This window comes from Egretta garzetta, unplaced genomic scaffold, assembly GCF_000687185.1.
Source record: "Egretta garzetta isolate BGI_Z169 unplaced genomic scaffold, ASM68718v1 scaffold166, whole genome shotgun sequence".
In the NCBI taxonomy this organism is placed as follows: Eukaryota; Metazoa; Chordata; class Aves; order Pelecaniformes; family Ardeidae; genus Egretta; species Egretta garzetta.
Genome location: NW_009260133.1, coordinates 3,423,438 through 3,451,373, shown reverse-complemented (window position 1 = coordinate 3,451,373; position 27,936 = coordinate 3,423,438). Strand labels below are relative to the sequence as shown.

The 27,936-nt window shown below is 36.7% G+C and overlaps 1 protein-coding gene across 1 annotated transcript in view; it reads right to left on the bottom strand.

The window, feature by feature from the left end:
• Nucleotides 1-3,208: 3,208 nt before the first annotated feature.
• PLEKHH2 (pleckstrin homology, MyTH4 and FERM domain containing H2) overlaps nt 3,209-27,936 on the bottom strand; it is a 48,147-nt gene continuing 23,419 nt past the window's right edge. Inside the window, exons 11-29 of the mRNA XM_009641595.1 lie at nt 25,824-25,960; nt 24,621-24,731; nt 24,272-24,358; nt 23,627-23,785; nt 22,842-22,922; nt 19,668-19,847; nt 18,757-18,865; nt 18,557-18,669; nt 16,146-16,325; nt 14,280-14,377; nt 13,628-13,805; nt 11,651-11,806; nt 10,153-10,250; nt 9,653-9,794; nt 8,762-8,907; nt 7,045-7,174; nt 6,063-6,149; nt 4,212-4,349; nt 3,209-3,391 (exon numbers count right to left, since the gene is read on the bottom strand). Coding sequence (XP_009639890.1) covers nt 3,209-3,391; nt 4,212-4,349; nt 6,063-6,149; nt 7,045-7,174; nt 8,762-8,907; nt 9,653-9,794; nt 10,153-10,250; nt 11,651-11,806; nt 13,628-13,805; nt 14,280-14,377; nt 16,146-16,325; nt 18,557-18,669; nt 18,757-18,865; nt 19,668-19,847; nt 22,842-22,922; nt 23,627-23,785; nt 24,272-24,358; nt 24,621-24,731; nt 25,824-25,960 — 2,513 coding nt within the window. The remainder of the gene's footprint in view (nt 3,392-4,211; nt 4,350-6,062; nt 6,150-7,044; nt 7,175-8,761; nt 8,908-9,652; nt 9,795-10,152; nt 10,251-11,650; nt 11,807-13,627; nt 13,806-14,279; nt 14,378-16,145; nt 16,326-18,556; nt 18,670-18,756; nt 18,866-19,667; nt 19,848-22,841; nt 22,923-23,626; nt 23,786-24,271; nt 24,359-24,620; nt 24,732-25,823; nt 25,961-27,936) is intronic.

Below are 27,936 nucleotides of genomic sequence, written 5' to 3'. Positions count from 1 at the left end.
TTCCATTGCATCCTCACTGCTGAAGGTTAAAAGGTGAGAGAGGTCTAGTTCCTACCTGGGATTAGGTAGCACGGTATGAATTGTGTTGGTGGTTGACTCAAGGTTAAGACTGAGATGTAGATCACTCGTGAGGCTTGGGCGGGGTGGGGATGGCAGAACACATTATCTGACTGGACTCTGAAATTTTCAGCTTTTGCTGTCTTATGTTTTGTGGTATCCTCTAAGTAGCTCTGGAGCTAGGTTAACATGGAACAAGTTCCTGGAGACTTGCACAGCTGTGTTTGCAAACCCAGCTGTTGAAGCGTGCTTGCGTGTGTAAGAGACCTTACTTGCTGACTCTGTTAACTTGAAGGGAAGTGTCTGCTTGAGGAGGTTACTAGCGTGCTACCGGAAGCCCACTCTTGCTAATCAAAATCCTGGAAGAAATTTCATTGTTTAGTCTAGTGTTGTCACAGTAGCTGTAATTCCAAGTGCATTTATTCCATAAAAATCAACACAGCATTTCTGGTAATGTGACTGTGTGGGATTAATGGTGACCTATAATGAGCAGTTAGTGGTAGTAAGTCTGGAAAGTGCTTCCAAGAAAAGGGAAACTAAGGCATGAATTGCTTCTGGCACTATGATGTAGGGGTACACTGCAGCAGCAAGAGTTTACCACTAAAAAGCAAAGCAATGCCTAGAGATATCCACCCAAAGGCAGGCAGGAACATCATACTATACTTCATATATTGTATACTGCTTTATAAAACAGCAGTTTGTAAGGCTGTATTAATGAAAATTGTTTAAAAAACTCAAAATCTGCATATCAGCTGTGAGTATTGTATATCATGTTGTCTCCAAACTTAGCAAAGATTTTAAAAACTTCATGAACAAGCTCACTAGCGGCATGCCCCAATTCTTTTTTTTTTCCCTTCTAGCAGAACCTCATCTGCCACATTCATTTAAGACCAGACAATTAGGAAAGAATTATTAGTTGGAATATTCTAGGTTGATGGCTGTCATAATTTTGTGATGACATGTAAATTTCTGCATTTGTAAATTGTGGTTTCTAATAAACGTATTTGAGAAGCTTTAGCCTATGACTAGGCAGTGGCAGCTGTTTGAATTTGCACATACAACACTTCCCCCCCCCCCAAACTGCTGAAAGTTAACTATTCTGCTGATTGCAGAAGGATGTTAATTCCTAGCCCAATTACACCACACTATCTGCATCACTTCACATGGGGTGCTGCACAAAAAGATGCTGCAGTTGGTGCCAGGGTCTCTTGTAGCTTCTGATTTGCTTTCCTTCATTATGGCAGGCGATCAGCTGCCCACTCGGAGGTCAACCTCCTGCTGCTGGCCCTTCCTAGTTGGAAGAGAAGGATCTAGTGCCACAGCCACCACCAAAGGGTGAAAGTTACCAGGCAGCTCTTTTCGCATTGCAAATGTGAAGGCATTTAGATACACTATGCTTATTATCTGCTTGTAATTTTCAAGACAAAACATTGGCCCACAGTACCATTCACAAAATGGTGCTCCGAGTCCTGCAGAGTTAAGGAGCTGTGACAGGACTTCTGAGAGCTTTCAGAAGAAACATATGTATCAAGTCAGCTTGCCAATTTGTCTTTCCACTTTTTAAGAGCATGTTCTTTTCACAACCTGTATTTTCCTTCCAATCTATTTTAATTCTTCAGGAGAACACTCCCTACATTTCATAGATAGCAAACAGCTGAAAATTCCTTTTCTCTCAATATGAGTATGTATATATCTGAAATGTCTATATGTCATAAAACATATGAGATTTTCAACCTTAAAATATTAAAATTCATCATTGTGAAATTACTTCAGTTTTAAGTAATTAAAATAACCCAAATGATTAGGGCTAGCTGTAAGGGATTAATAATCCATGATCATTAGCATGAGCAGAAGTGAAAACTGAAATGTGTATGAATCAAGTGATTTATGTTTGACTACCTTCTCTATGGTTGGACTTAAATTATCTATTAGAATGTACTGCTGATCCGTTTCAGAGCCTGCAGAAGTGCTTTCTTTGCATGGAAATGAAAATGTGAGGGTTGGAAATAAAAAACAGGTGTAGTTTCTATATACTTGACCCTACGTAGCACTGAGGCTTGCAGCTGAAAAAGGCAACCAGAAGGTGCTCCCAGATCCAGTAGTGCAGATCCAGCATAATGTCTTCAGTGTGCAAAAACATTCTATTAATTAGTATTATAATACGAAATGTATAGATACAAATGAAAACCAAAAAGTACACCTTTTACAAAATATTATTCTGAATCATTGTATATACATTATACACATTGTACATGGATTTTATATGTCACATATGTCTCCAAGTTCAGACACAACAGTTCAAGCAAGGTCTTTCTGTGTTATTCTTGTTTTCCATTATGAGTCTTCTTTGCATCTGTATTATATTATTATTCTATTATTCTGGATTAAAGAAGAAATTAGGTATGGGATCTTGTTTAACAATACTATAGTAAATACAGTGCCAGTCCAGTTTAGATTTTTCCTAAAGGCTGGGGCAGAGGGGAATTATTTAGAAGTTTACCAGACCAAGGCTGAAGATTTGCCAAGTAAAATAGCTGTATAACAAAGCTAGAGTGTATCATGAGAATACTCTTTAGATTTATAATAGTTACATGATGCGCTTATGTTTTTTTTTTTAAAGGAGGAACAATTATACAAATGAAACAATTAGTTCTTTTTACTCCCACGGTGCTTGTATTGCAAATAAGGAGGGGTTCTGGAAGTGGAAAATATTCTGTGCTTGACTTTTTTTTTCTAAACAAAAATTCCTTTTCAAAATGAAGGTTATACAACTTGTATACTTTTGAAAAACAGAGTCAAAGAGTTAGAGTTGAAGAGAGTTTGGTCCCTGAGTAGGTATCTGGAAAATGACTAAAATCTATACATTTTTTCCTAAGGCCATCTTTCCCCATCATTATCAACAGACAGATTTATTTCTGAGTTGTAGGCATAAGCTACCACCAGTAAAGCATAATCCTTACATTGGCTCATCATCATTCCAGTTCAGGCCAGGGCTTTAATTAAAGGGCTCCTCCTGTTACATACCACTGAAATGGATGTAAACCTGTTGGCCGTTCTTTTGGTTATGGACCTGCTTATGCCTACATCAAAATGTTGTCAATCGGTGTAGAAACCCTGTAACAAAGATGGATTGTCATGATGCATAATCCTTTCATAACAAAGTGGGACATTTAGTTGGTCTGTTGTTTGCAAGAAGTGGCTGACTGCCCATTTCCTTGAGTTTCTGTCCACTTTGAGGTGTCAGTAATGCTGGAGCAGAGAGGTGAAGAGCAGCTCCTTTCAGCTGATGAAAGTTGTTAATATAGCTGGCAATCAGTAGAGTGATCTCAAGAATCTATAACAGGAACATACAAAACTCTCTGAAAAATACAGTGATGTGTTTTGACTGCTGAAAAAATAGCTAACTTTTTAGCAAGTGACAATCATTATCAACTGGAAAAGTACTTGTACTTTATCAAACAAATTAATGATGGGGAGGGAGGAGATGCCTAATAGAGCTTTTTTCTACTGCTCCTTGCCAATAATGTAATGTTATTCCCATCAGTATGCTAGGTACTTCGTCTTCCACAGTCCTCAATGATTCAAACAGATGGTTTCTTTCACTTTGAGAGAGATTTTGAAGTCCGAAAGATGACACTCTTAAAAAAAACCAAAACTTTCATGATGTGTTCCTTCAGTTTTGCTAGAAAATATCTAGTGCTCAGAGAACTAAAGATGCAGGGTAGATAAAAGTAATACAGACTTCTGGGAGCTTTTTAGCCTATTTTCTCTTTGCAGTCCACACAACCTTGCCTGTAAGGGCATGATCTGACAGACACTTGAACAGATGTATTTTACTACGCTTATTTGTATGACGAGTCGTGTTTTGACCAATATACTTCCTATCCTTAATAGCCGCCTTTGTCCTTCTATGAAAAATTTGGAATGTTATAGACAGGGACGTGAAAAGAAAAGGAACACATCAGTATGGTCACCACCGTTAGCTCTTACATTGCTAATTGTTTTGCTCTCTAAAACCATCTGGCAAAAGTCAATGATCTGAGAATGCTAGGAATAAAGAAGGTGTTTCATCTTTCACATCTGTTAAGGATTACCCACTAGAAGTAGTAGAAAAGTAGCAGATGGTGGGAAACTATTTCAGGTAATATACCAACCTTTGGTTTTGTCATGGCAAAAAGGTGTTTTTCAGTTGATTTGTCCTTTGTCTGAGCATTGTTAACAACCAACATAAAATCATCTTGATAGCCTCCGAAAGTCATCAGGCTCTTATATGTATATGTAACTGTTAATCGCTTAAAAAAGAAAACCAAAAGAACAAAACGCAAAGCTATAAGCAGGACAATGCAGGAAAAACAGATTATGACAAATACTTCTTTTAAAAATATAATTACGTGTATTTTTAAAAATCTTGTTGTTAGCCTCTTGTAAATCTTGAAATTAATTGTAGATTTTGGGATAGCTTCGTTCAGACCTTCACTATCGGGAATTTGCATTGCAGATGATAACTCTTAGAAGTTTGCCCTCTGTTTCTATTCCAAATTAATTAGATCAGAGGTATTATAAACAGGTTTCAACTCAAGTGTGTAATTCAATTTACACAAGTCTTCGCTGACTCTGAGGGAAGTTAATTTTAGGAATTCCATCTGAAATCGAAGCAGTGTCTAAATAAATTAAATGGCAGAGCATGAGACATCTAAAGGAATTTAGATTTAGGACTTCTTTTTGTGCAGTGATGTAGTTTACATACACACAAGTGAAATTAAATTCTGTTCTCTTTTTTTTCACATCCATGATGAAACATAAATGCTCTTCAAGGCTCCTCTGCTTTCCATGCCTTGGCTCTTATCGTTCAATGTCCTACACCACACTAGTGGCTTTTGAGTCTATGATTAGCATTTAATTTCTTATTATGACTCATATTAATGTGCTGCAGATGTCCACATTTGAAATTCATCGGGAGATAATATGTGTACAATAACTGACTTCGTGTCCTTCGGTTACTAAACCTCTTTTTGCCCTTATTTTGAAATTATGTTTTCTCTAACTACCCCTTGCAACACCATTTCTGATACCCTTGATCCTTCCTACAGAAAATCAGAATGTTCCCTGGAAACTGGGCGTTTCTTGAATGGCAAGTAAGGTATTGTAAACTGGCAGTGCTCTGCAGAAATGCCACAGCTAGCTCTAGGAGTAGATAGTGTTCACAGAGCTTTCTGCAGTCTGATGCAAGCTCATTTTGCCTGTTCTCTGAACAGAGCTGCTGTTTGCTCTCCTCATGTTCTTTGTTTTATTATTTCTTTAACTGCACAGAAGCGTAATGAAAAGGCCCATATCAGTACAATTATAAAGTTGAGATTTTAATTTTCTGATATTCAATATTAGCACTTGCTAATAGCACCGTGCCATTCTGTTTCTTTGCAGCATATAAATTAAAGCAGGGATCTTCTCAGGCACTGTGTTTTTACACCAATTACCATGAGTCGTTTTCTGCGAAAACTTTTATTGGAAATCAAAGAAAAATCAGAGCCTAAAATGACATAATTAAATAACACCGGGTTATATTACCTACTATTAAACAAAAATAATACAATGAAAATAACAATCTTTTAAAGCAACTGCTCTTTGCAGAGTGTATTATGAATAATAATGGAAAATGAAGTCTCCAGGAAAAGAAAATTAATGTTATTGTAAGAACTGTAACTATGGATCTCCTGACATCTGAATGATTAAAACATTAACATTTCATTAAAAGATATAAAAACTGTATCTGATAAACAAAAATAAATTCTGTGAAAGAATTCATTACTTATATCTATTATTAGTGCTACTATAATGATGATAACATTAAAGCATTTTGAAAGGAATGAATTTTTCTTTAAGAGAAAGACTAGATAACTTAGCATGGAAGGCTAATGCCGTCTTTTATGTAGTATGGTGGCAAATCTCTCCATATACTCAGTATTAAAATCTACTTTGACCAAAACAAAAAAAGAAATTTCACTTACCATAGAGCTGTAATCTAGGATGCTTACGCCGTCTTCATGTACAGCAAACCATATGAAGGACTTCTCAGCTGAGGATGTTGCTAGAGGCTACAAAGAGAAATGTTCTTTAATTGCTACTTCAAAATGAGGCAATATGTAAATAATTATTAACTCTCAGCTATTATAGAGCTCTCTCCATCCACAGATCTTACTGAGGTTTACACTGGGAGGGAACTGATGTAAAGGAATTGAAGTAGCTGCCCAAAGCCATGTAGGTGGCCAGTGGCAGAGCTATGAACTCAACCTAATACTCTTGAAGCCTCCCCTGGTGCTTAGTCCAATAAAATGTACAGTCTCATTAATAAAATAAATAAAAAAAGTCAGGTGCTTTAAAGTTTGTTCACTAGCACATACGCTTCCATAAGCAAAGAACAGAGTGCTGATAAGCAATCATATATATATATATATATACACACACACACTAGGATTACCTAATAAAACATAAGGGGTGAGGTGACAGTTCTGTTTAACAGCTGTTACTCGAATCAAGAGAATTAAGATACTTGTGGTTTAAGAGAAATTGAGAGAGGCCAGCACAGAAGGGAGTGCTCTAAACACCCTTAACAACATTCAGTTGTTTCTGCAAGGTTCAGCTTCCATAGCCAGTTAATGATGCTTTTCCAGTATTCTACTAGTTATCGGGTAAAAAAAGTCTGGAACAAAAAGGCTATCTCAAACTAAGATATAAGAAAATGAAAAGATACCACCTAGATTAATAATATAAAACAAGCAATAAGTGTACTGGAAAGTTACCATTATGGTATATTTAGTACTACGGCTATTACATTTTGCCAGTGTATGGCTTAAACACGTTAGTAATTTGACAAGAGATTCAATCAGCACATGTGTAACACACTCATTTTTAACAAAAAGGTATCACTATTGGCAAATTATATTTATGTTTAAAAAACCCCCACCACTCAAACTCAGTAAAGTTTCTTACTTTTGCTGCAAACAATTTAGCACCAAAGAAAGACCATTTTCTGGCTACAGTGAGATAAATGCGCACACAGTCTGCAGCACTGTGCCCCCGGAGAGCCATCCATCTTGTAGACAATCGCTGACAAAGCTGTCTGTTGAAATGAAATATGTAATTTAGTTATTGAAAGGAATTTAAATGCTTACCCATAGCGAGTTTAATGAGCAAAAAAAAATCCATTTGTTAAAATGATAATTTAAGTTAATGCAACAACTATCACTTATACAGTATTGAATAAATCCAAAGTGTCATTTAATATTTTTATGCACATGAAAATTATGAAGTATCTTCTGATTTCTGCAACATTATGATTAAATATTGATGTAGCAGTTGCAGCATAAAGGGAAAAAGTCTAGCACAGCTTTTAATGTGTCTCCACAGATGATCAATCTACCTTTATCAGTACTCAACAGCTATGCCAGTTGTCATTCCAAAAATCCATCCAGCTTAGTACATAACTTTACCTGTGGCTAGTATTAGATGTGGAAGATAAAGCTTAATGCTACTTTATTATAGTGTGTCTGGGCGCTGCTGCCGAAAAGGGTGCTTCTGATGCATGATGTGTTCACACTGGCTCTTTTCTTTTGTGGCCCCATGGTGAGTTGGTTCAATGAAATGATCCTATGGAAAACTAACCCTTCAAATAAAAAAAACCCCAGAATACCTTTCTAGCACATTGACTTGCAGGAGTGACTCACCTGGCAGCGACAAGATTATTAGATGCAGCCCAAGAAAAGGGAGGGGGAATGCGTAGTACAGCGAGACCTTTCACTTGCAGCTTACTCTTACTGGAAGTTTATGAAGTCAAACTGCACCCTTAGCAAAAGAATACAAGAAACAGGGCACGTATAGAGTGATTCTTTCCCTGCCACAGACTTCCAGGTCTGGCAACTGGTAGTTTAGGGACTACTTGAACAGTTTGACAGTTGTTTGACTTAATCCTCCATTAGTTAGTCTAATCTAGGACCTCTCATACTTTGTCCTTTGAAATTAATTGCATAACTTTATATTTGTTGTGCATATACTTTTGAATGTCCCTATTATCTTCTGAGTATGTAATAATGTTACTTTGTGCATATGATAATAGTTTCAAACTTTCTCAGCCCTGTAGTGAAGAATGAAGATTTCTATGATTTTTATTGGACTTCAAAATGGCTATGTCATTGACTTTGGATAATTTATGACACTGTTCTGCTCTTCTTTATTTTAATAGGTGTTGATTGAAATGACTTGCAAATTATTCATTTTAAATTAAGTGATATCTTACTAGCAAGCCCACTAAGTTAATGTATTGCCAATTTGGCTGGCTGCCAGAGATAGCACATTCGAACAGCAAACACTCAGATCAGATCCGCGTGTCCTTTACTTTCAGTAGTCCTTTAGTCTGTGCACGGACTTAATTTAGATTTGCTGAATAAGAAAAATAAGAATTTCAAAATCTCCGGGTTTTGTAACACAATGTAGTAACTTGTACAGCTTTTGCTTGAATGTGCCCTTAACAATGGTCCTCTATTTTAGATTAGAAATATACAGAGGGAATGGGTAATTTAGCAAGAATATGAGTTTCAAACACGGGTTTAGGCAAGTATGGCATAACAGTAAGTTGTACCTAATGACAATTTAAAACCTCCTCATTTCACTCCTAGATTTTGAGAGAATATGAATTGCAAATACATCTCACCTTAATTGTTCCTCTGAACAGCCATGCCTGTATCTCTTTGGGTAGAATCTCTCCAAAACTTGTTTTAACGTTTGATTGGACTTGGACTGGGAATTGACTTGCCCTGCTGGAGTGGAGAAAGGCCGTTCAAAATCTCCAATCTCTACCTAAGGGAAAGACCACAAAGAAGAAATTCTTTTGTTATTCCAGAATAATTTTCTATCTGAGTATTATGAGCTATCTTTTCCTCTGTCTTACCAAGTATAAAATGAAACAGTTTGTCAATTCATGTATATTTGTCACCGATACAAAAGTCATGCAAGTAATTTTATTTTTCTTGTTTTATATTTACCATAGAAAACAGATAAACATGAAGTATAAATTGTACAAATATAATACTTACTAGTTCTGCTCCAAGATTGCTAGATCTCCAGCTGACACAAACCAGTTTAAATTTATTGAGTAACACCATCAAGTAACTTTATCAATAACCTTCCCTTGAGCCTTTAATTTTTTAAAAATAAAACAGATCTTACCAAGACCCACGTCTAGTAAAGGAGTCTTAGGCTTTCATTAAACAGCTGCTACTTTGGTGTATTAACTTGCAGAAATCATGTAAGGAATAGTGAATCAAGAAACGGTACGTGATGACATGATATTTAATCAAAGACTGTGTAGGAGGTAAAGCACGTTTTATCCGTACTGGTGCCAAGAGCAGCATACGCTGTAAAGCATTTCTACTGAAGTACAGAGTTAACCTTACACAAAAATTCCAGCCCAGCCTATTTCCTGCACTATCACGTGTAAAAAAGCTGGAGGTCACTTGACTGTCAAGCAATCGTGGACCAGTTTCTTTATTCAAGTTTTTCATCTGTACAACTGCCGAGTGAGTCATTAATGCACAAGGATTACCTGAGCTAAAAGAGCTGTCAATTCCATCGCTAGTTCTTTGTTTACGGGGAAGAGTCCATTGACTATTTGATCATTTGTCTGATATACTAGCAGCAGCTTCTCTCTCTCTGTCTCCCCATGGACTTGAACCGAAAAATAAAGCCTACAGAAAAGACAGAAAGTTATTAAATAAAGAAGATGGGGAAATGCATTAGCCCAGGGGATTAGCAGTATCTGCTCTGAATGTGACATGTTTACGTGAGCGTCAAAACACATCAGCAGAGCAACACTTGTACTTGAACCTGTGAGCAAATATTTAATTTCAGTCTTCTGAGTTCAGTGTTGCTTGGTTGGTTGGGGGTTTTTTTGGCAGCCCTGATCACCTCTGAAGAACTAGAAAAAATTAACTTTTTTTTTTTTTTTAAAATTCTCTGGTTACACCTATTTACTATTTTTGTTGCAAGTTTTGAGTCAGGCATTATTTTTCAAATGAAGAAACTCTGCATACTTGCTATACAAACCTATTTTTGTAAGTAAGGCGGACAGTCCTTGTGCCTTCACATTTCCCAGGGTGTTGTTCTTTGGAGGCTTGCTCCCATTTTGAAATAATGTCACAGATCTAGAAGGAAAGCATTACAAAACTGACTTTGCCATGTATTCCTCTTTGAAAAGACCTTTGAATGGAAATTGTCTACTTATTTTAATATCTTTAACCTATTACAGATCAGAAACATACATAGTTTGAATTTTTAAACTTACTGAAAGACAAGTTTACTTGCATTTCTTAGTTGGAGCATTTAATAATTAACGTTTTTGTTGTTTGTTTATCCTGCAACACACACACTACCTTTGGGAACGAGCCATAACACGTTTATATGGAAAGGCCAGGTACTTGATTTAGCAGCCGCCAATGAATGTGTGATTATACAGAGTGAGTTGTTATATAATTAATCAAATGCCTTTGATCTCTGCCTTCTCTTTCTGCTGCATGCTGGAGGTTTTCAGGTCCTTTCTGGTAACTGCTGCAAAGTTTGTATGAAGTTTGTTATGAAGTGCAGCTAGAGTGGTTTACGACAAGTGGTGTAGGTGGGCAGGTGGGGAGGAGGTGGAGTGGAGGTCCTGGGAGCCCTGTTGGGCTTCATGTGCTCCTTCATAGAAGAGCCTTCCTGGAAGCAGTAATGTGACCAGCTTCTGAAGTTGCATTTACCAGGAAAATAGGTACATTTTTTATACATTTTGCTTTCCGTATGCTAATTATTCTAGTAAGGGAAGAGAGCTGATCAGGACGGCCCTGCTTTTCTTTGTCACTAAGGCCTGGTTATACTGTACCTTGTGACTCAAAGTGCAGCTGTAAACATTGGCTGAAGGGTGCAAAAGAACCAATTGATAGAAGCACAAAAAATTCATTATTCATTAGTTGCTAAAAAGCTTGAAAAATATCTAATATTTTATTAAAGTGTAGATTATATTGCATTTTGCCAATCTTTACTGCAAAGAATTTAATTCTAGCAATAGAGGGAAATAAATTCAGAATTCAGAACAATGATAAGCCAAACATTGGAAATTTCCTGAACAGAACCCTAATTATTCTCTAGTTAGATAAAGAACCCTTTCCTCTCTTTTTTTTCTTTCCCAGGATCTCTGCCCCACCATGAATGACTTTTTGGACCTCAAACGGTCATCTTTTGGAGCCATACAAGAAATGTCTAAATGCATCTTGGAATCCAATTGCTTTTTAAAGGACTGTGATTAGTAACAGCTTTATTCTTCTTTTTTAACGCAGCTGCTACTTCTATAGCATCATTCTAGACAAAGCTTTTAAATATAGTTCACTGAATGAATTTCAGAAATTGAAATAGTGATTTTTTTTTAATCTTTCCTTTTACGTTATGAGGAAAAAACCCTAAAGACAGTTTTCAGCCTGAAAAGTGTTTTCCTTTACATTGTCTGAAGAGAGCTCTGTAAAACGAAGATATTTTGTTGTTTTATATGCAGAGCTCATTAAAGGTTTTTGCTTACCTTGATGTTTCCTTGAAGACAGTGCTCTATATCCTTGCCAGAGGGATCATCAGAAAACAGTGCAAATCCTGACTGAGCTGGTTTCCTCATTCCTGTATCCTGGTTCAGGGTGTTTAGAAATTCCTCCACTGTGGTAGAGGCATCAAATCCAACAACCTAAAAAAGCAGCCAAAATGTATTTTGCTATCAAACTCAATAAAAAAACCTCACTGCCTTGCCCCCTGCCAAATCAAAGATATTGAAGGATAATACCTCTAGAATAACAGTGGCAATGTAAGAGTAATTCCATCCCCTATGAATAACTTATTGTCATTGGAAATAAAAAAAATCCATAAAGGGTTTGGAAAAGATTCAAGATCTCCACATGGGGAGTCAATTTAGTGGAGTTTTTCTCCATCCAAAAATTGACAAACTTCCCAGCAGATTACACCTTACTGCATTTTGTTTATGAAACCAAAGTCACTATTAAAAAGCTTTCAAATGTTGTATTTTGGTTTTCTTTTCTTCGTTTATACTATTTTCTTTGCACTTGCTACACTTGCATTTCTCTTACTGAATTTATGTAACAGAAAGCAGTCTAGTACCTGAGCTTTTTGTGAGAAATACCACTTGAAAAATGAAGACTCATCATGTGCAACTTCAGAGGGGTATTTACCTTTTTGTGAGAAATACCACTTGAAAAATGAAGACAACTCATCATGTGCAACTTCAGAGGGGTATTTACTGGCAGATCTACACTGGCAGATCCAAAACATTTTACAAATGTTGCTCTGTCAGTACTACATATGCCAGTAATAGAAAGAGCCTTCTAAGTTTTATTTTCCCAAATCAGAATTTTTGTCTGTTACTAACATTAAAGCATTTTAGCAAGAGATGGCAAATGGCTTTTATACAGATTGTGGTTGCTGTTGTTCATTTCTATCTACTTTGAGGGTGTTTTCCTGTATTTGATATGTTTAAGAAGGCCCCTTACCTCTTTTCTGTAAAGAAATATCTTGAAAAAGGATCTTGGACTTCTAATTTGGGCTTCTCAGTGGTTGGAATTAAAAAAAAAATTCTGTTGAATCTAGCTTTAGAGATGAATACAAGAGTTTTCAATACCACTATAACTGGTTATTTGCTGATCCCACCGAAGGAATTTATTTATTTAATTAAAGTTTTCATAACCCTTAAGTATACATTTTTGACCAATAACTAACTAGTGAGTAGTTACTGCTTTTCTCCTTCAAACTTCAATTTTGAAACCTTTTAGGATGATTTAAATACATGTTGTTTTTTTCTGTTTTACTGGGCAAGCAGTAACCAATTAAGAAACTTAGAGGGGAAAAAAAAACAGAGTTCTTCTGTGACCTGAAATAAAAAAATTATTCGATATAGTTTTGATTTCATACCAAAAACTTGCTTTTTGTCTAGGAATACTGTGAATTGTTAAAAAACTCTTTTCAGCCAGCTCTTACAGGTAGAAACACAAACCAGGATGTGAAGCCCATGGAAAGTTTCCTACAGACTTTGACTGATGAAGAGTTAAGAATGAAGCTGTGTTTGTTCTGTAACAAATACAGTTATCCTTCATGACTGATAATGGGAGTTACAGCTGTGCTTCCAGGCCTTCAGTGAGATATTGAACTTTCAAGATGTCTGATGAAAGGAAGTGGAATATAATACCTTTCCCTGTTCTTCAGTCTAATTCATTCATTCAGTGGTCAGGTTAAATAAGAAACAGAACTTTAGTATTTCTCACTCTTAAGAGGTGTTAATTTTTTTTTCTTTCTTTTAATGATTTGCCTCCAAACCTTTACTCTTCGTTGATCAAATCTGATTCAATTACCTTGTGCCTGTCATTGCTAGCACTGGCACAGGACGAACTTGAACCGTGTTTACCTTAACAATTACAGTTCTGTTTCTGATATACTACTTCATGTATATGCTAATACCAAGGGGCTGAGAGGTTAGATTTTGTGGTCTACCTGATATTACCTGATATATGCCATTCATGAAATGAACTGGAATACTGAAGGGCAGGGAGTGGTGGTAGGGGTTTCGTAGAAGAGTGGAAAGGATTTCCATTCTGGAAGGTCTGGCTTCTCTGTCTCCGTTCTGCTGGGTACGCTCTACACATCGCTGACAATATATTGCATATTTCCCAAATTCAGTTCTGTGACAAAAAGAGAAATGAGGCAATTTTGGGGAATTGATTGAAAGGATAGTAAACTGTGAGTAAGTCCCTCTGGGGGTGCCAAATGGGAGGAGCAGTCAGATTTCACCACAAGATTTCCAACACATTTTTCCATGTGGAATTATAAGGACAATTAGTCCTCTGAGACCAAGAGAATTGTGCCAAAGATGAACATGGCTCAGAGCGTTTTGTGTAACTGCCATATTTTGGTTTTCGTGGTTTTGCAACATACAGCCAGAGTTCCATTGCAGAGTATTTTTCAAAACAAAGGATAACTTTCCCAAGGGATGCATAAAAGTAACGTGTACTACATTTTTGTAGCACTGGAGCACAATTCTACTCAATTTTTTTTTTAAATATATGCCAAAAGATCTGAAATACTAAATGGAAGATTGAAAATAAGGTACTTCAGAAAGACTAGTCAACTATCTGGGTAATAATATTCAGGCACACCTGGAATCTGCGTTCTTCTTTAAATGAAGTTTAAGAAGCCAAAGGAATGGATGCTGGGGCAGAAAGAGTCCAACGCAGAGAGCCAAGAGCTGCAAGCCCTGGACAAAAGGAAGACATTCACTGTTTTAAACATCTTACAAAGTAAAACTTCCTGCAGTGGCTGCTGGCCAGCAGTGCAGCTTACTGCGCCAAGTCAAGTAACAGACAGCTGTAAATAGGAGTAAAAAAACAAAACAGAGAAAAAGCTGAGTAAATAAGCATGTCACCTCATCAGAAGGCCAAAATGCTTTCTATTTATTCTGTACAGCAAGTTTCTTTCAGGGCTGGAAGTGGGAAAGCAGATCAGTTTGTATAAAAAGGAGTAATACACAGGAAAAAATTACTAAGGCTGCAAGGCCAAGCACTAAGAAATGAGGAGAACCCCGTGCAATTTTGATTCATGTCTCCAGTTATATATATTACGAAGCAACCTGTAAAGCATTTTCCTCCTACCAAGTAGATAGTAACTATTGAAAAAACAATTACTTAATATTTTGTTATATTTTCATTGCTCAATATGTACCCATAGGCTTCATTTAATACAGACCCCTCTCGTGCACTCTGGAGGTACACTTACTAATGTTGCCACTACTTTTCTCACAATTGTATCAATGCATCACACTGAAAGTTAGAAAATGGGGTTTCTCTATCTTGATTTATCTGACTTGCCTGGTATTAAATAGGAATTTGGCAGCACAGGCACAGATATTCCCTTTCATCAAATACTTGTACTTTGATGGAGCATAGCATTGGCTCTGTTTCAGGAAGACAAAGCAGTAGAAGCAAGTGTGGGAGACTACAGCATGAATTTAGGACTTAAAGAAATCAGTGTGAGGCTATGAACATTTTACTGAACATGTTAACCCTTAAAAATCATGCCAGTGGATTATGATAGCAACAATTTATTTATCTGTATCAGACAGAAGGCCTTGCCAGTGGTACAGAAGTACCAAAGAAGGATTACGGTTAATTTAAATTCCATCAGTTGTATGTAAGTTCAGTGAATGCTAATTGACATGAATGTGCTAAGTCCATTATAAAAGCTTTGTGGATGTTTTAGCAATGCACACATACTGACCATATCCCAGATATGGGCTGTTTCTAGATAATAGTTATGTCTGCTTGTCATGTTCTACTATCTATGGCAAGAGAAAAACATGTCTATTACAAAAGCCTTGATGTGGTAATTTCCTTTCTCATTTTCTGATCCATCTCATAGTTCTGTACATATTCCTCCATCATATGCACTATTGTTCCAGTTCTGTTAATTCTACACAAACTATAAGTATTAGCTTTCCTTTCCATTTTAGTTCATTTAATAGCTGGCAATGGACAAAGGTGAAGAATTTTAAGTATGTATTTATAATCTAGTGTGTCAGGTGCACGCAGAACAGCATGACATACAAGAGGTGACATCTATCCGAAACCCTGAGCATATCTGAGATTCCACGACATGGCACTACAGCTTTTCTTCACACTCATGCTACTCAGACATCTGCCATGTGGTTTAGTCCACCATGCTTCCTGATGCAGCACCTCTCTTAGCAAAATGCAGTAAAAGAGAATTAGGTTCTATACATGATGTCTTACTTAACACTTTACTTGAAGATAGCCCATTTTATGTTCAGCCTGTAAAAACAGCACAGGCACAGATAAACCCTGTCATCAGATATAAGTACTTTGATGCATCAGCTCTGTTTCAGGAGCACACGGTAGCAATAAGATGTTATTTCAGGTTTTTATTAAGCAAATGCTACAGAAGTGTGGAGCCCCTTTACCAATTTAAACAGTCTGTGCTAGATACCATTAAAATAAATACTGGGTTACCTGTATTGGTCCTGCCTGGTTTTGTGGATGTCGACGTCTCGTCTGTTTAATAAGCTGGCAACAGATCTCATTTTGAAGTTCAGGATGTGTGAGGCAGATCTGCAAAGCACTTTGGGCCAAAGATACATGGTAATCAATGGCAGGAGAGTCAACTGCAGCATTTATAAACAACTGGCAGGTCTAGATATAAAATAATAAACAAGTGAGTTTACATACAAAAAGTTCCAACAAATCTTTTTAGATGTTCTGTATAACAAAAGTGCACTATAATTGGGGCCACAATTAGTCAGTTTACCAGTAGACAAAAGAAACCCTGCTGGCCCTGCAAAAACGGGCGGAAAGGGGCCAGAATGGGTGAAAAGCTATACAGAGAGACTTAAGATAAAAACACCTCTTAAAAACCACGCTTTTCACTCCATATGGTGGTAGGCAGGTTCAAGGGCATGCTGAACACAGCTTATCCCTGCACAGGACTTTAAAACACAAGGTGTCCAGCTCTCAATGGCAGCCAGTGTAAAATGCTTGTGCAAGTAGCAAGCACAACACGGCAGAATATACACAGATAAGAAATCCGTAACTCAGAGCAATTTGTTTTATGTCTTGGCTTTCCGGGTATTTTTACTGAGGGTAAGTATAACCTTTCCCATCCCCAGTACTGTCTTAGGAAAGCCAGGTGTTAAGCATTTGTTGTGCTGTATTAGAAGAGAGCTTACTATCACTCATTGCACTTACACTATATAATAGCTGATGAATTTTCAAGGTGTATAAGCAAAATAAAAGAAATGGATGGAAGCCAAATCTATTTCTAGTCCTTCTGAAAATATGTGGATGCACAGGACTAATTTTTATGAGCAATGGAATAACTGAAACATGACTTGATCCATTTCTAAATCAATTCCCTACCTGACTTTTAAACTGATTTATACAAAGTTTCAATAAAGGTCATACATGCCATCTCTGATTTATTTATTTTAGGTAGGTGTCTGTGATTTAAGTTGGGTCTGAAATATATTTCCAAAAGTGATATCCAAATAGATATAAATTTAGTTTTATCAGAGAAATAGATTCTCTTTTATATTTTCATGCTGCAGGATTGCAGAAAATAAGATGGATGTACTTCTTTAAAGTGCTTCGAACATTTCAGAGAAACAAGTTGGAAGGCTTGCCTACAAGTGGCTGTGCCTGAATGTATGGTGCTTGTCTTGAATTCCTTTCTAGATCTGAACCATTACATCGAAATTCTCCAGATAGCTGATGCTTCAGGGAATCTGGTCTTTAGACTTGTGTAAGTTCTGTGGAGAAAGTTCATTTATCCAAGCTCTATGCCTTGACAACTTGTAATTTGTTTCACAACGTACAAAAAAGGAACAGCAAGACTTTATTTTGTCTCTGAAATAGACTGGCTATTATTTAACGTTCAGGAGTAGTTTTACCTGGGTGAGGGCAGGAGAGAGGAGAAAGAAGGTTAATAGCATTGCAGCATACTCCCTCTCATAGATACAAATCACCTATCTGGCCTTTCACGGGGAAAGATATAAGGTCTTACTGGCATAGAGAAATTCTCAGGAAACTAGCTGCAACACAGCAGTTGCTGCAACACAGAACCATTACATGTCTCTTAACCATAAAGCCTTTCCACTGCTACTGGGAGATATACATATGTGTATTTTTAAAGGTGTATGAAAATCTTTAAAAGTGAATTAAAAATTTTGTGAAACACTTTCAATAATTTTACTCCGTAATATTTATTCTCTCTATTTATATTACTAGAATACCTAATCAGTCTTTTAAGAATAGCTACTTTATATGAAGAAAATATTTTCTTTTTATTAAAAAGAGCAGTAGAATTTCTGCTTTCTATCTCAATTTGAAATAATGAATGACTTGCTTAAACTCTGCCTTCTTTTTCTTCCAAATTTTAAAATGTCTTCTAGCTGATTTAAATATATCTACCACAAAACTTTTGCCTACCATTTGTTCTTCCTGAAATCAAATTGAAAAAATAGTATTTCCAATACAGTTCTCTGAATACAGAGATCCATCTATGCTGTTAGGTTCTCTGGGACTTAGGAACTTCATGATGAAATTATTATCATCCATGATGGCCATGGATTTTTCTACTAACTTGCACTTTATCAAGAACCTCAGTAGAAAGGCCAGAAGTTGAAGTCTTGAACTGCTCCCTGGTAACTAAAAGTGATCTCTTTACATTGGAAGTGATGATACTCTTTGGTGAGGTAGTATGGGGACATTCTGCTCCTGCCCATTAGCTACCTTCACTAACGAGTAAACTTCTCTTTTCTTTTTCCTTATCTGTTGAACATCTCTATTAAGCCAACTAATAGCCATTCTTTAGCTAAGAGTTAAAATAGTAAGTCAGTTAATAAAAAAGGCATCTGCTATGGTTTTACCTTAAATAATTTAATTGCTTCTGTTTGTAAGGCTTCTGATGGCAGTGTTGTAAGAGGGGAAGCAATTCCTTCTTTGCTGTGGCAAAGGGTAGGATGTCTCCAAATCTGAGAAGCTAAACAGATAAAATATGTAGGTTTTGCAATTAATTCAGTTCCTAAGTATGTAGAAGATTAGTATGTTGAAACAAAACCAAACTTACTGGTATCGCCTTCCATATTTAATAATTTGCAAATAAGTTGTTCAAACTCAGATCCAACATTTACACTGGTACTTCCAGCTGCAACTGTCAGATGATAACACCACATGTCCTAAAGCAGAAAAACACACAGCAGCTCACTCATTACATGTAGGAATGAGCTGCTTCATCAAGATTTTGTTCTCAACTTGAAACGCTGCCATACACTCCTGCTGAGGCCCAGAGGAGTTTGCCTTTGTTTGAATACACCCATATTCGTAGTCTCTCTGTTACAAATATTAAGCAAGGAAGATTGGACAGGGCTGTCTTCAGAAGTTTTTTACCCTCAGAAGCCATGGCTAGTTATCAGGGCATTCTTCATTTCCTCTTCAGAAAGCTAACATAAGTGCCTTTTTATCACTGCCAGATCCTGCTAACCTGGGGGTGAGGCCAGAAAGCAAAACGAGGTCTAAAAGATTACTTGAAAACAAAGAAGCAATGGTAATAAAAATGGGTTTAACCATACCTCTCATTTCTCCTTCACTTCAGTAGGGCAGTCTTCCCTACTGTTAGTCTTATCAGTGCAAATGGGTAACAGTATCCCAAAATGTCTCAGGAAGGTGTGCTACAGGTCTGTCTATGAGTTAGTGTAATGTGAGCAAAATTCTCCAATTACAGCATATTTGATATTCTGCACCATCTCCTTATGTAGGCAAGCCTGCTTATTTTTGCCTGTTTTAAAAAGGATTACCTTCAATTGCATTAGTTCGCAAACTCTGATTGATATTAATGAAGCAGGACTTTCTTGCTTATTATATCAAACTACAAGCCAGATGACTTGTAGGTCCCCCTCCTCCTCTTTAAGAAATATCCATATCACAGCACCATACTTGTAGATGTGTTACTGAAACTCAGTAAAAAAGTCCTTTTATTACCTTCTCATGTTTGGATCCTATAAGAAGATAAGTGGGTCCTTGATCTTTGGGGTGGATAACAATAGTGTAATGCGTTGATAATAAACTGCGACCACTAGCCTCATAATCTTCATCAGAATCACATGATCTATCAACTTCTTCAACCTTCGCCTCAGAAAGCTTGATTTGACCAAGAGGAAACTAAAAATAAATATCAGAAGTGGTGAGAAAGCAAGTATTTGCTTCAGTGCCCACTAATTTTGTATTTCTTATTCTACAAATAGAAAGAAAAACGTGAACTACCATCAATACGCATTTGTATTTATTCATTTTCAGTCCTGCCAAGGAATGTCAGATAAGCCAGCTGTTGCAGACAGCAGCAGAATGATACGTGCCAAAGTCTGAAAGTGAGATTTTATAAAATTCTTTTCCAGGTCTGCTTCTGTACCTAGTTAATGCAATAAATGTCTGTTAGGATGAGAGAAGTAATTCTTCAGTTTCCACACTTGGTTCCAAAAAAAGCTTCCCTGGGTCAAGCCTAACCTTGTCATTTCAAAGGACAGCAGTGTAGTGTTGACGTATCAATTTTGCTCATGCTATAAATTCACAAGGTAAATTTTTTGTGTAGTAGACCTTCTCAGCTGATTTCATTTGTCAGTCTGATAGATCACAGTACTTGAGTCTTCAGTTGTATATGTAGTTATGCTCATTTATCAGGAAATATTTTATACAAAAAGCCACTCAAAAGGGCATTTTCACAGAAATAATTATTTCATAGTAATTATCAACAGGAAGGCACAACATCACACATGCAGCATGCTACGTTTCTGTATTGTTTGTGATGTCTAGCAATGCTTAGTGATTCAGCAGAGAGGGATGTTTCCCTTTAGTAGAAGGACGCTTGGGCACTACAGTAACTAGCATCTTATTTGTGTCACATTCAAGTGTAAGCCTGAAGTTGTCTTGAAATACCAACAATGGTGAAAAAGACATGAGGCTGACTCTTAGCTTCTCAATAATACTGTTTAAAACTTGAAAATAGGGTACTGGAGAGTCGCTGGCAAACTTGACTCAATCTAAGGTGGGCTTCTTGAATAGTGATTTGATAAACTGAGCAGTTAATAATATACTCATTTTGAAGAAAACTTTACATAGTGGTGGCTCTTTATTCCAGTGCTCTCACTAGAAAGGCTTAAAGATGCATGTGATGATTTGTATTTTCTGTGGTGCTTCTGAAGCATTCAACTTCTTGAACAAGATAAGATTCTGAAAATCAAGAGATGTCATTTCATATACAAATAGTCAAGACTGATTTATTCACCAAGTTTAACTAAAACACAGTTGGCTGATTTTTTAATTTGAATTCCATTTTGAAAGGAGGCCACTTGAATGGACTCCATTACTGTATTAACCACTGCAGATTGTGTAATTTGTTTCCGCACAGTCACATTCAACTACAGCAAACATGTTTTTAATTAGCAAATTGTTGAACATTAGAAATGAACTAGCTTTGGAAAACCTATTCTGCTTACAAAAGCTAAATTCTTATTCTATTACAAGCTAGCAAATTAGTTTCAATTTTGTTTTAAAAGGACAGCAAAACTTGTTCCAAATCTGAGGGAAATATTCACCAAGAATCCAGAAAACTTATTGGATGTTTCCAAAGGGCGTGTTAAAACCCCAAAATCTTCAATGGTAAAAATGTGTAAATTCAGATACTTTGTACACATAGAGATTTCTTCAAAGAAGAAAATGCAAGTGAATTTTAATGTCTCTGTAAGATGAGCTAGAGATTAATACTCTAGTAATTTGATTCCCCATCCCTGTATTACACTTTTAAAGAGTAATTACAATAAAATGTTTTGATGGATAGTTATTGCTATCTTACTTGTATAGTTCTAGAAAGAAGGTTTAGTGGAATGTTTAAAAAAAGGCTAAAAAAGGAAAAGATAACAAAGGGAATAACTAGCATTATACAGAGACTACAAATTACTGGGTCCAGTATGATTATTTGACTAGATTAGAAGTAATAAGTGAGATTTTCTGTATTTTTTTGAACTGTTACAGGTTATAATGGCTCAGTGGACTGTTAACATTTTGTCAAGTGTCAGCAGTCTTACTAGAGCTAAGAAATAAGGGTATGAATCAAATATTCATAACCTCAGCGGTATTAACAAGAATTCTTGGAGACATTTCCAAAATCTTGTTCCTGACCCACCTCCACTAAAAAGATGTTTCTTGATGAAAAAAATGCAATGCCTTGGGAGCAAAAGGGCAGAGAAAAGTATGACTGGTAGGTGTCCTTTGCCCTGTCTCTTAGGTAAATATGACTGCAAATATTAGGACTGACAATATTCAGAAGTGTGGGTAGAGAACTAAAGGTCAGGCCCAATGTGGAAGAGTTAGGTCTTGCTCTTTCTTAGCTCCTTGTGTCCTACAGGGTATGGGATATTGGGAGGTTAACTTAAAACTGAGTGGATCCCATTTCTTCCTTTTCTTTCTCAAACAGTATTTTCTCTAAGTTTCAGAAATAATTTTCTCCTCCCTTTCTCTTGCCATCCTCCATCTCCATTTCTGTGCATCTCATCATTTGTAGACCATGAGCTCCTTTTCCATGATTCCTATGGGGAGCAGGAAAAGATCCCCCCAGAGACACACATCTGCAAAGCAGCAAACCCTGCATCCTGCTAGCCTTTTTTAAATTTTGCCTTTCTTGCAGCACTGTGGAGGCACAGTGACATACCAAAGAACAGGATTTGGAAGTCAATTGAGGGATAAACAGAACACTTAATTTCTTGAAACTTGCAGTCACTGTCCACTGCAAACATACATTAGAAAGGGTCAGCTTCCAGAAGTAAATGACAGCCTGGTCTTTTCTGAAGAGTCTCATGCCTGTCAGAAAGGGAGACCTGAGCTGTCAGCAAGTTGGCGTCCCCCTTCAGCTAGGGATGAGAAGATGCAGAATACATATCACGTCCTGTAGGAGAAGGAGACCAACTGGCATGCCCTGGATTACTGTCTATTAGATAGGAAACTTCCAAGCTGACAATCTGAAGTCTAAATGTTTGGTAATCGTGATAAAATGGGCATATACTACCAAGGCCAATTGTACCTTAATACAGCTGGAACTTACTGTTTAAAAACTATTTCAGTATGTTATCTTCCATTCACTGAGGAAGCAAGTAAGGGACCTACCTTGTCTTCTTGATTACGGAAGTAATACAGAATTTTTCCAACTAGAGTGCACCAAACTCTTTTGGAATATCCATGTTTCACCTGAAATTACAGAACATTAGGAACAAGCATAGCCAGAGAAATGCAGACTATGTTTCACCATCTCTGAACTTTGGTGATGTTGGGAATAAATGCTGTGGTTCAAATTCCTTTCCACATTACTAGACAAATAATTAAAACTGCGTAACTCTATTAAGGGCATAAGAATTAAAGCATTAAATGCTGGTCCAAAGCCCAGTAAAAGCCAATGTGAGTTTTTCATTTGGCTTTGGATCAGGCCTAAGGTATGGAAGCTGAGGAAATGAAAGAATTGAAAGAGAAAAATCCCTTTTATACAGTATTTTTATTTCCTTGAAATAATCTGACCCAGTGAATAATACTGAAAAATAGAGCACTCCACTGAAATAAGTTTGGTCAGTTAACTACTGAAACTTATGCATGTGTCAAAGAACCGTGCTGAACTAAAATACCACTGAAATGCAAATGGAGAACTCAACACAGGAACTAATGGATTAAAAAGACAAAAAGAAAAACCAAATCAAATCAAATCAAACAACCAGAATAAAAATATTGCCCAAAGTAGGTGAGTTGGTAGTCCTTCTGGATTGTTCACATTGTGAAGTACTGGGAAAGTGAATACATGTCTGTTTTCCTTGTACTTATTTTATTGAAGAGCCACTTTCATCTAGATATTATTCTTAAGAAATACTGAATAAAGCAGTCTGGGGGAAGAAGAGTGTTCCTACCTTAGTTAGTAATCCTTTCATGGTTGGCTTCATTTCAGGCTGTATGAAAAGTGGACTGGCAGCCTGTATTTTAAGAACATTCTGTAGTACTTTGATCCATTCTTCTAAGATGTTGGGAGAATCTGCAGTCAAGTAGTATGTTCGTTTTTCTGTGGTCAGCTATGTAGTAACAGAAGAATCTTGAGCTTTAAGAACATTATACGTTTGATCCCACAGTATGGGGGTTGTAACATATAACCCAGTGTAGTTTCACAACTTTAGGGTTTTTCTTTTTCCCAAATAACTTTTCATTAATGAAACATTTGGTGGGCAGACAGAGCAGACAGACCCATTGCCTTCTAAGGCTTGATCTGAAAAGTTGCAGGACAGCTCAACTGAGGAAACTCAGTTTATCTCCTTAATGGCTGGCCCCAATTTATGTCTCTTATGTGAAGATCTGGCCTTTGTAGCAATGCAAACGAGACTACGTGTAGTCCTTTCTACAGTTTCTATAACTGAAATGATCCTTTGGTTTCAAACGAAGGGCACTGATTAATTCCAAGTCTACACTTGGACTTTCAGTCCAGTAAGGATTGGAACAAGGGGTTGGTTTTGGGGATGGAGGAAATAAATACCCACTGAAACACAGATGAGAAAAGCAGGCACCTGAATTGTTTGTTTTCCATCACCCCTTTCAATGTGGCTAGATGCATTTAGCTCAATTTGACCTTGAGGTTTTCGAATGACATCACTCTGTGCGAAAAGAATGGAAAAAGAACATTTTAAATCTACTGACAAATAGCAGTAAGTAATTATAGAACTCATTTAAACATTAATCTTGACAAATACTTCCTAGTTAGACATTGAGTACCTTGTACACCTCTCAAGGAACTGAGTCATGAATCACTCTCTAACAGCTCAGACACCAGGAATGCATTTCTTTTCCTTCTAGCAGCCCTAGATTCTCAGTAAAAACAGTCTAATATTAAACAGCAAGTAAGTTACATGTACTTACTGGAGATTTGTAGTATAGTAATTCACCTCCTTTAAGCACAAACCACCGTCGTTTCCAGGTCTTTACTTTACCACCCATTTTTAACAGATATCCAGATTTTTCCAAAGGTTCCTGATTATTTAGAAGTTAGATAAAAAGTAGTTAGGTACAAATATATACCTATAACCCTCAGAGATATGTACAAATACACATACACACAGATATATTAATGACTAAAAAGCATGCTAAATAATACAGTATTTTATGAGACTTTTAGTCCAATGACAAAGTTTTACAAACATCAATTAAGACAAATGCCATGCATGTGGGATAACTAATTCATAACCCTACTTACAGTTATAGTACATGAAGGAGAGTAAGTGATTTGCCCAGAACTATACAAAAGAATGAAGAATATGATGATTCCTGATTTTACTTTATGATTATTTATATTAAACAAGGAACAAAATTAATACAATGTGAATATATATTTTTTTCCCAACTTCAGGGCCTAACTTGCATACCAGATATAGAGCAGTGTAATTCAGAGCTCCACACAGGCACACTTTTAGTGTGTACACTAAACGGAGTTCACAGTTTTGCTCTGTGAAGAAAGCTTAAAATAAATTATCTTCATCACCAGGCCTTCAATCCACTTCTATTTTAAGATACTAACTACTAACACAGGCCATTAAAAAACTCCCAGAGACAGACTAATACCCCATAATGGTTTGGTTTCTTTGACCTCACACATTGCTCTACTTATGATTTCGCTGATGTGTAAAATTTTCCCTCTATGAGGAAACCATGGAAACGTTACTACTGCACATAAGATTTCTACTGATGCCTCCAACTCCTTCAGCAGAATGCCCTTCTATTTCCCTGAATATTCAAATAATAATTTTAAGCCTATTTTAGCATTTCCTATGCAATGTGATACCAGATCCGGTTCCAAGAAAGGAAAAACTTAAGTGCTTTGGATTGTCTTCTGGAGTTGTCTACCTATTTCCGTTCATTATACAGAAAGGTCAGAATTATCCTCCACTTTCCTTCAATCATTATAGTCTTACATGGCTAACTAACTGTTGGTATATTTTGCTATTTGTACTCATAAGGCAGCCTGTGAGTCAGCAAGGCTGAACATAGCGATTTGGTAGCAGTCTTTGAACATAAATACACACAAAGCACCACAGGTACACTTCTTCACAGAACTTCAGTACTCACATTTTTTCCGTTATCACTAGATGAGGAAGAGGTCTTAGGAAGTTTCTGCTCTGGCTCTGAATAGTCTGTATCTACTGAATAGGCATCTGGAGGAATAGCATAGTCGCTTTCTGAGGTCACAGAAGACAGAGACACACCTGCGTTAAAAAAGAAAGATGTTTCTTCATATTTTTTATTATATTAGAAACAAAGGAGATCAGAACATCCATGCAGACAGAATATCTGAGTAGGATCTGCAGTCAAATGCAAGTATCAACATAATTCCATCAGGAACTAAGCATTTTTTTACATATCAGCTTATCGAACTATTAGCACAGTGCTGATACCTGAATCCCACTTTCTTCGTAATTAAACAGGGTTTAAGCCACTTGTGAATGAAACAACAAATAATGTCTTCTATATATTATCACCTTCTGTTATGTTACTACAGCTTTTTTAAGGAGGGAGTTAGTGCCACGCATCATACTCATTCTCTAGAAAATGAATAGAGGATCATTAATTAAACTAAACACCTTTCCCCTTCCCCTTTCTATCATTCACTCTGGAATCTGGATTTCTCATGCAACTGCTTGTGTACTAAGAAGCTATGCTCAGGATCTGATACATCTTGAAGCTGTAGGTGACTGTCTTTATCTTGCGATTAGTATGAATTTTTATACTGAGGTTTTCTAAAAATCTGAATTCCAGAATTCAGGATTTTTTTTAGAATTTATTAGCTTTAATCCTGAAAGAAAATGCACTGTGGTTTCCATTCTAGTGAATCAGCAATAGAAATTCAAACTCCTCCCTTAATCATCATAGAAATAATTATTGTTGAACATGTGAACATGTCCTTTTGTAAGGCCTAGTGTTCTACTCTGAAAGGTTACTCTCCAGGACTGAAAGGAAGATGCCTTGTTTCCTTTGTTTCATTAATTTCCAAACTCATTTGCCAACGTTATTTAAAAAAAAAAAAGCTTTTCTCATTTATTGCTTTGGTAAGCCACCTGGGCTTTCAGAGTGGGTTCTTCTCTTCTTGTATAGGATCTTTAAATAACAAATATGCAGCAAACTGATTATGCACCTAGTGGAATTTGTGACTGCCTGGATTTTTAAATAATGTGATTTCAACAAAGATAGGTGCATATGTGTTTTGTGGTTAGGAAAGGTTTCCATGCATTAAACTATGCCAGGACTATTTTATGAGAAGAAAGCACAAAAGGAATGGTTCCATTTTACAGACACGGATATAAACTGTAGGTGAAACCAGCTATTAAATTAGCTAATTTACCCTTCCTGTTGTGCAAACACATAACATGAGATGCATCTGCAGCCATGGCACTGGTTTTTGCTCAGCATGCTGGCACTGCTGGGAAGCTGGAACTATGGGTCCTTTTCACACTCATGCAGCAGAACTGTAACTACATCACTGGAAACAGGACTCGACGCCATGTGTGGCTGGCACTGGAAAGCTCCTAGTGGACCAGTGGCTCTACCTGCCTGCTCAAGTGTGACTGAGCAGAGCTCTTGTTAACTGGGATTTTAACAGGTGTAATGGAGAGTACTGAATAATGTTATTTTGTATTTCTAAAGCAACGTATAATGAAGAATCTTAACACTTGGCCTCACTGGGATCTTAGATCTTGGTCTCCACTGGTTTACCCAGTGAAGAAATACTCGCAGGGATGTAACACCAATACTGTCATCCCATGAGGAAGCACTGTATCTTTCAATGTTATGAAGCATATTATTTTCATTTTGCAGATGGAAAACACACAGTTACCTACAGCTGTGAGATCTGTCTTCCACAGAAGAGAGAACATTACTGAATTCAAGTGTTTTAACTAAATCTTGGCACAGGACCTTGAGAATCACTGTAAAAATGAAAGAAATGCTTCATTGCATGAGATGACAGAACAAAATACCATGTTGAGAGAACTTTTTCACCTGCTTTCTGATCATGTGAAACTTTTACTTTGTTTTATAAACTTGAGTGTATGTGGGGTTTTTTTCTGATGGCAATTACTTTTTTCTAGGTAATTTTTACCTACCTACAGTTAAAGGTCATAGGAAGTCCTTGGCATGACTCAGTATAGACTACAGCTTCTTGCTTTAAATGTAGGGGTCACTTTTC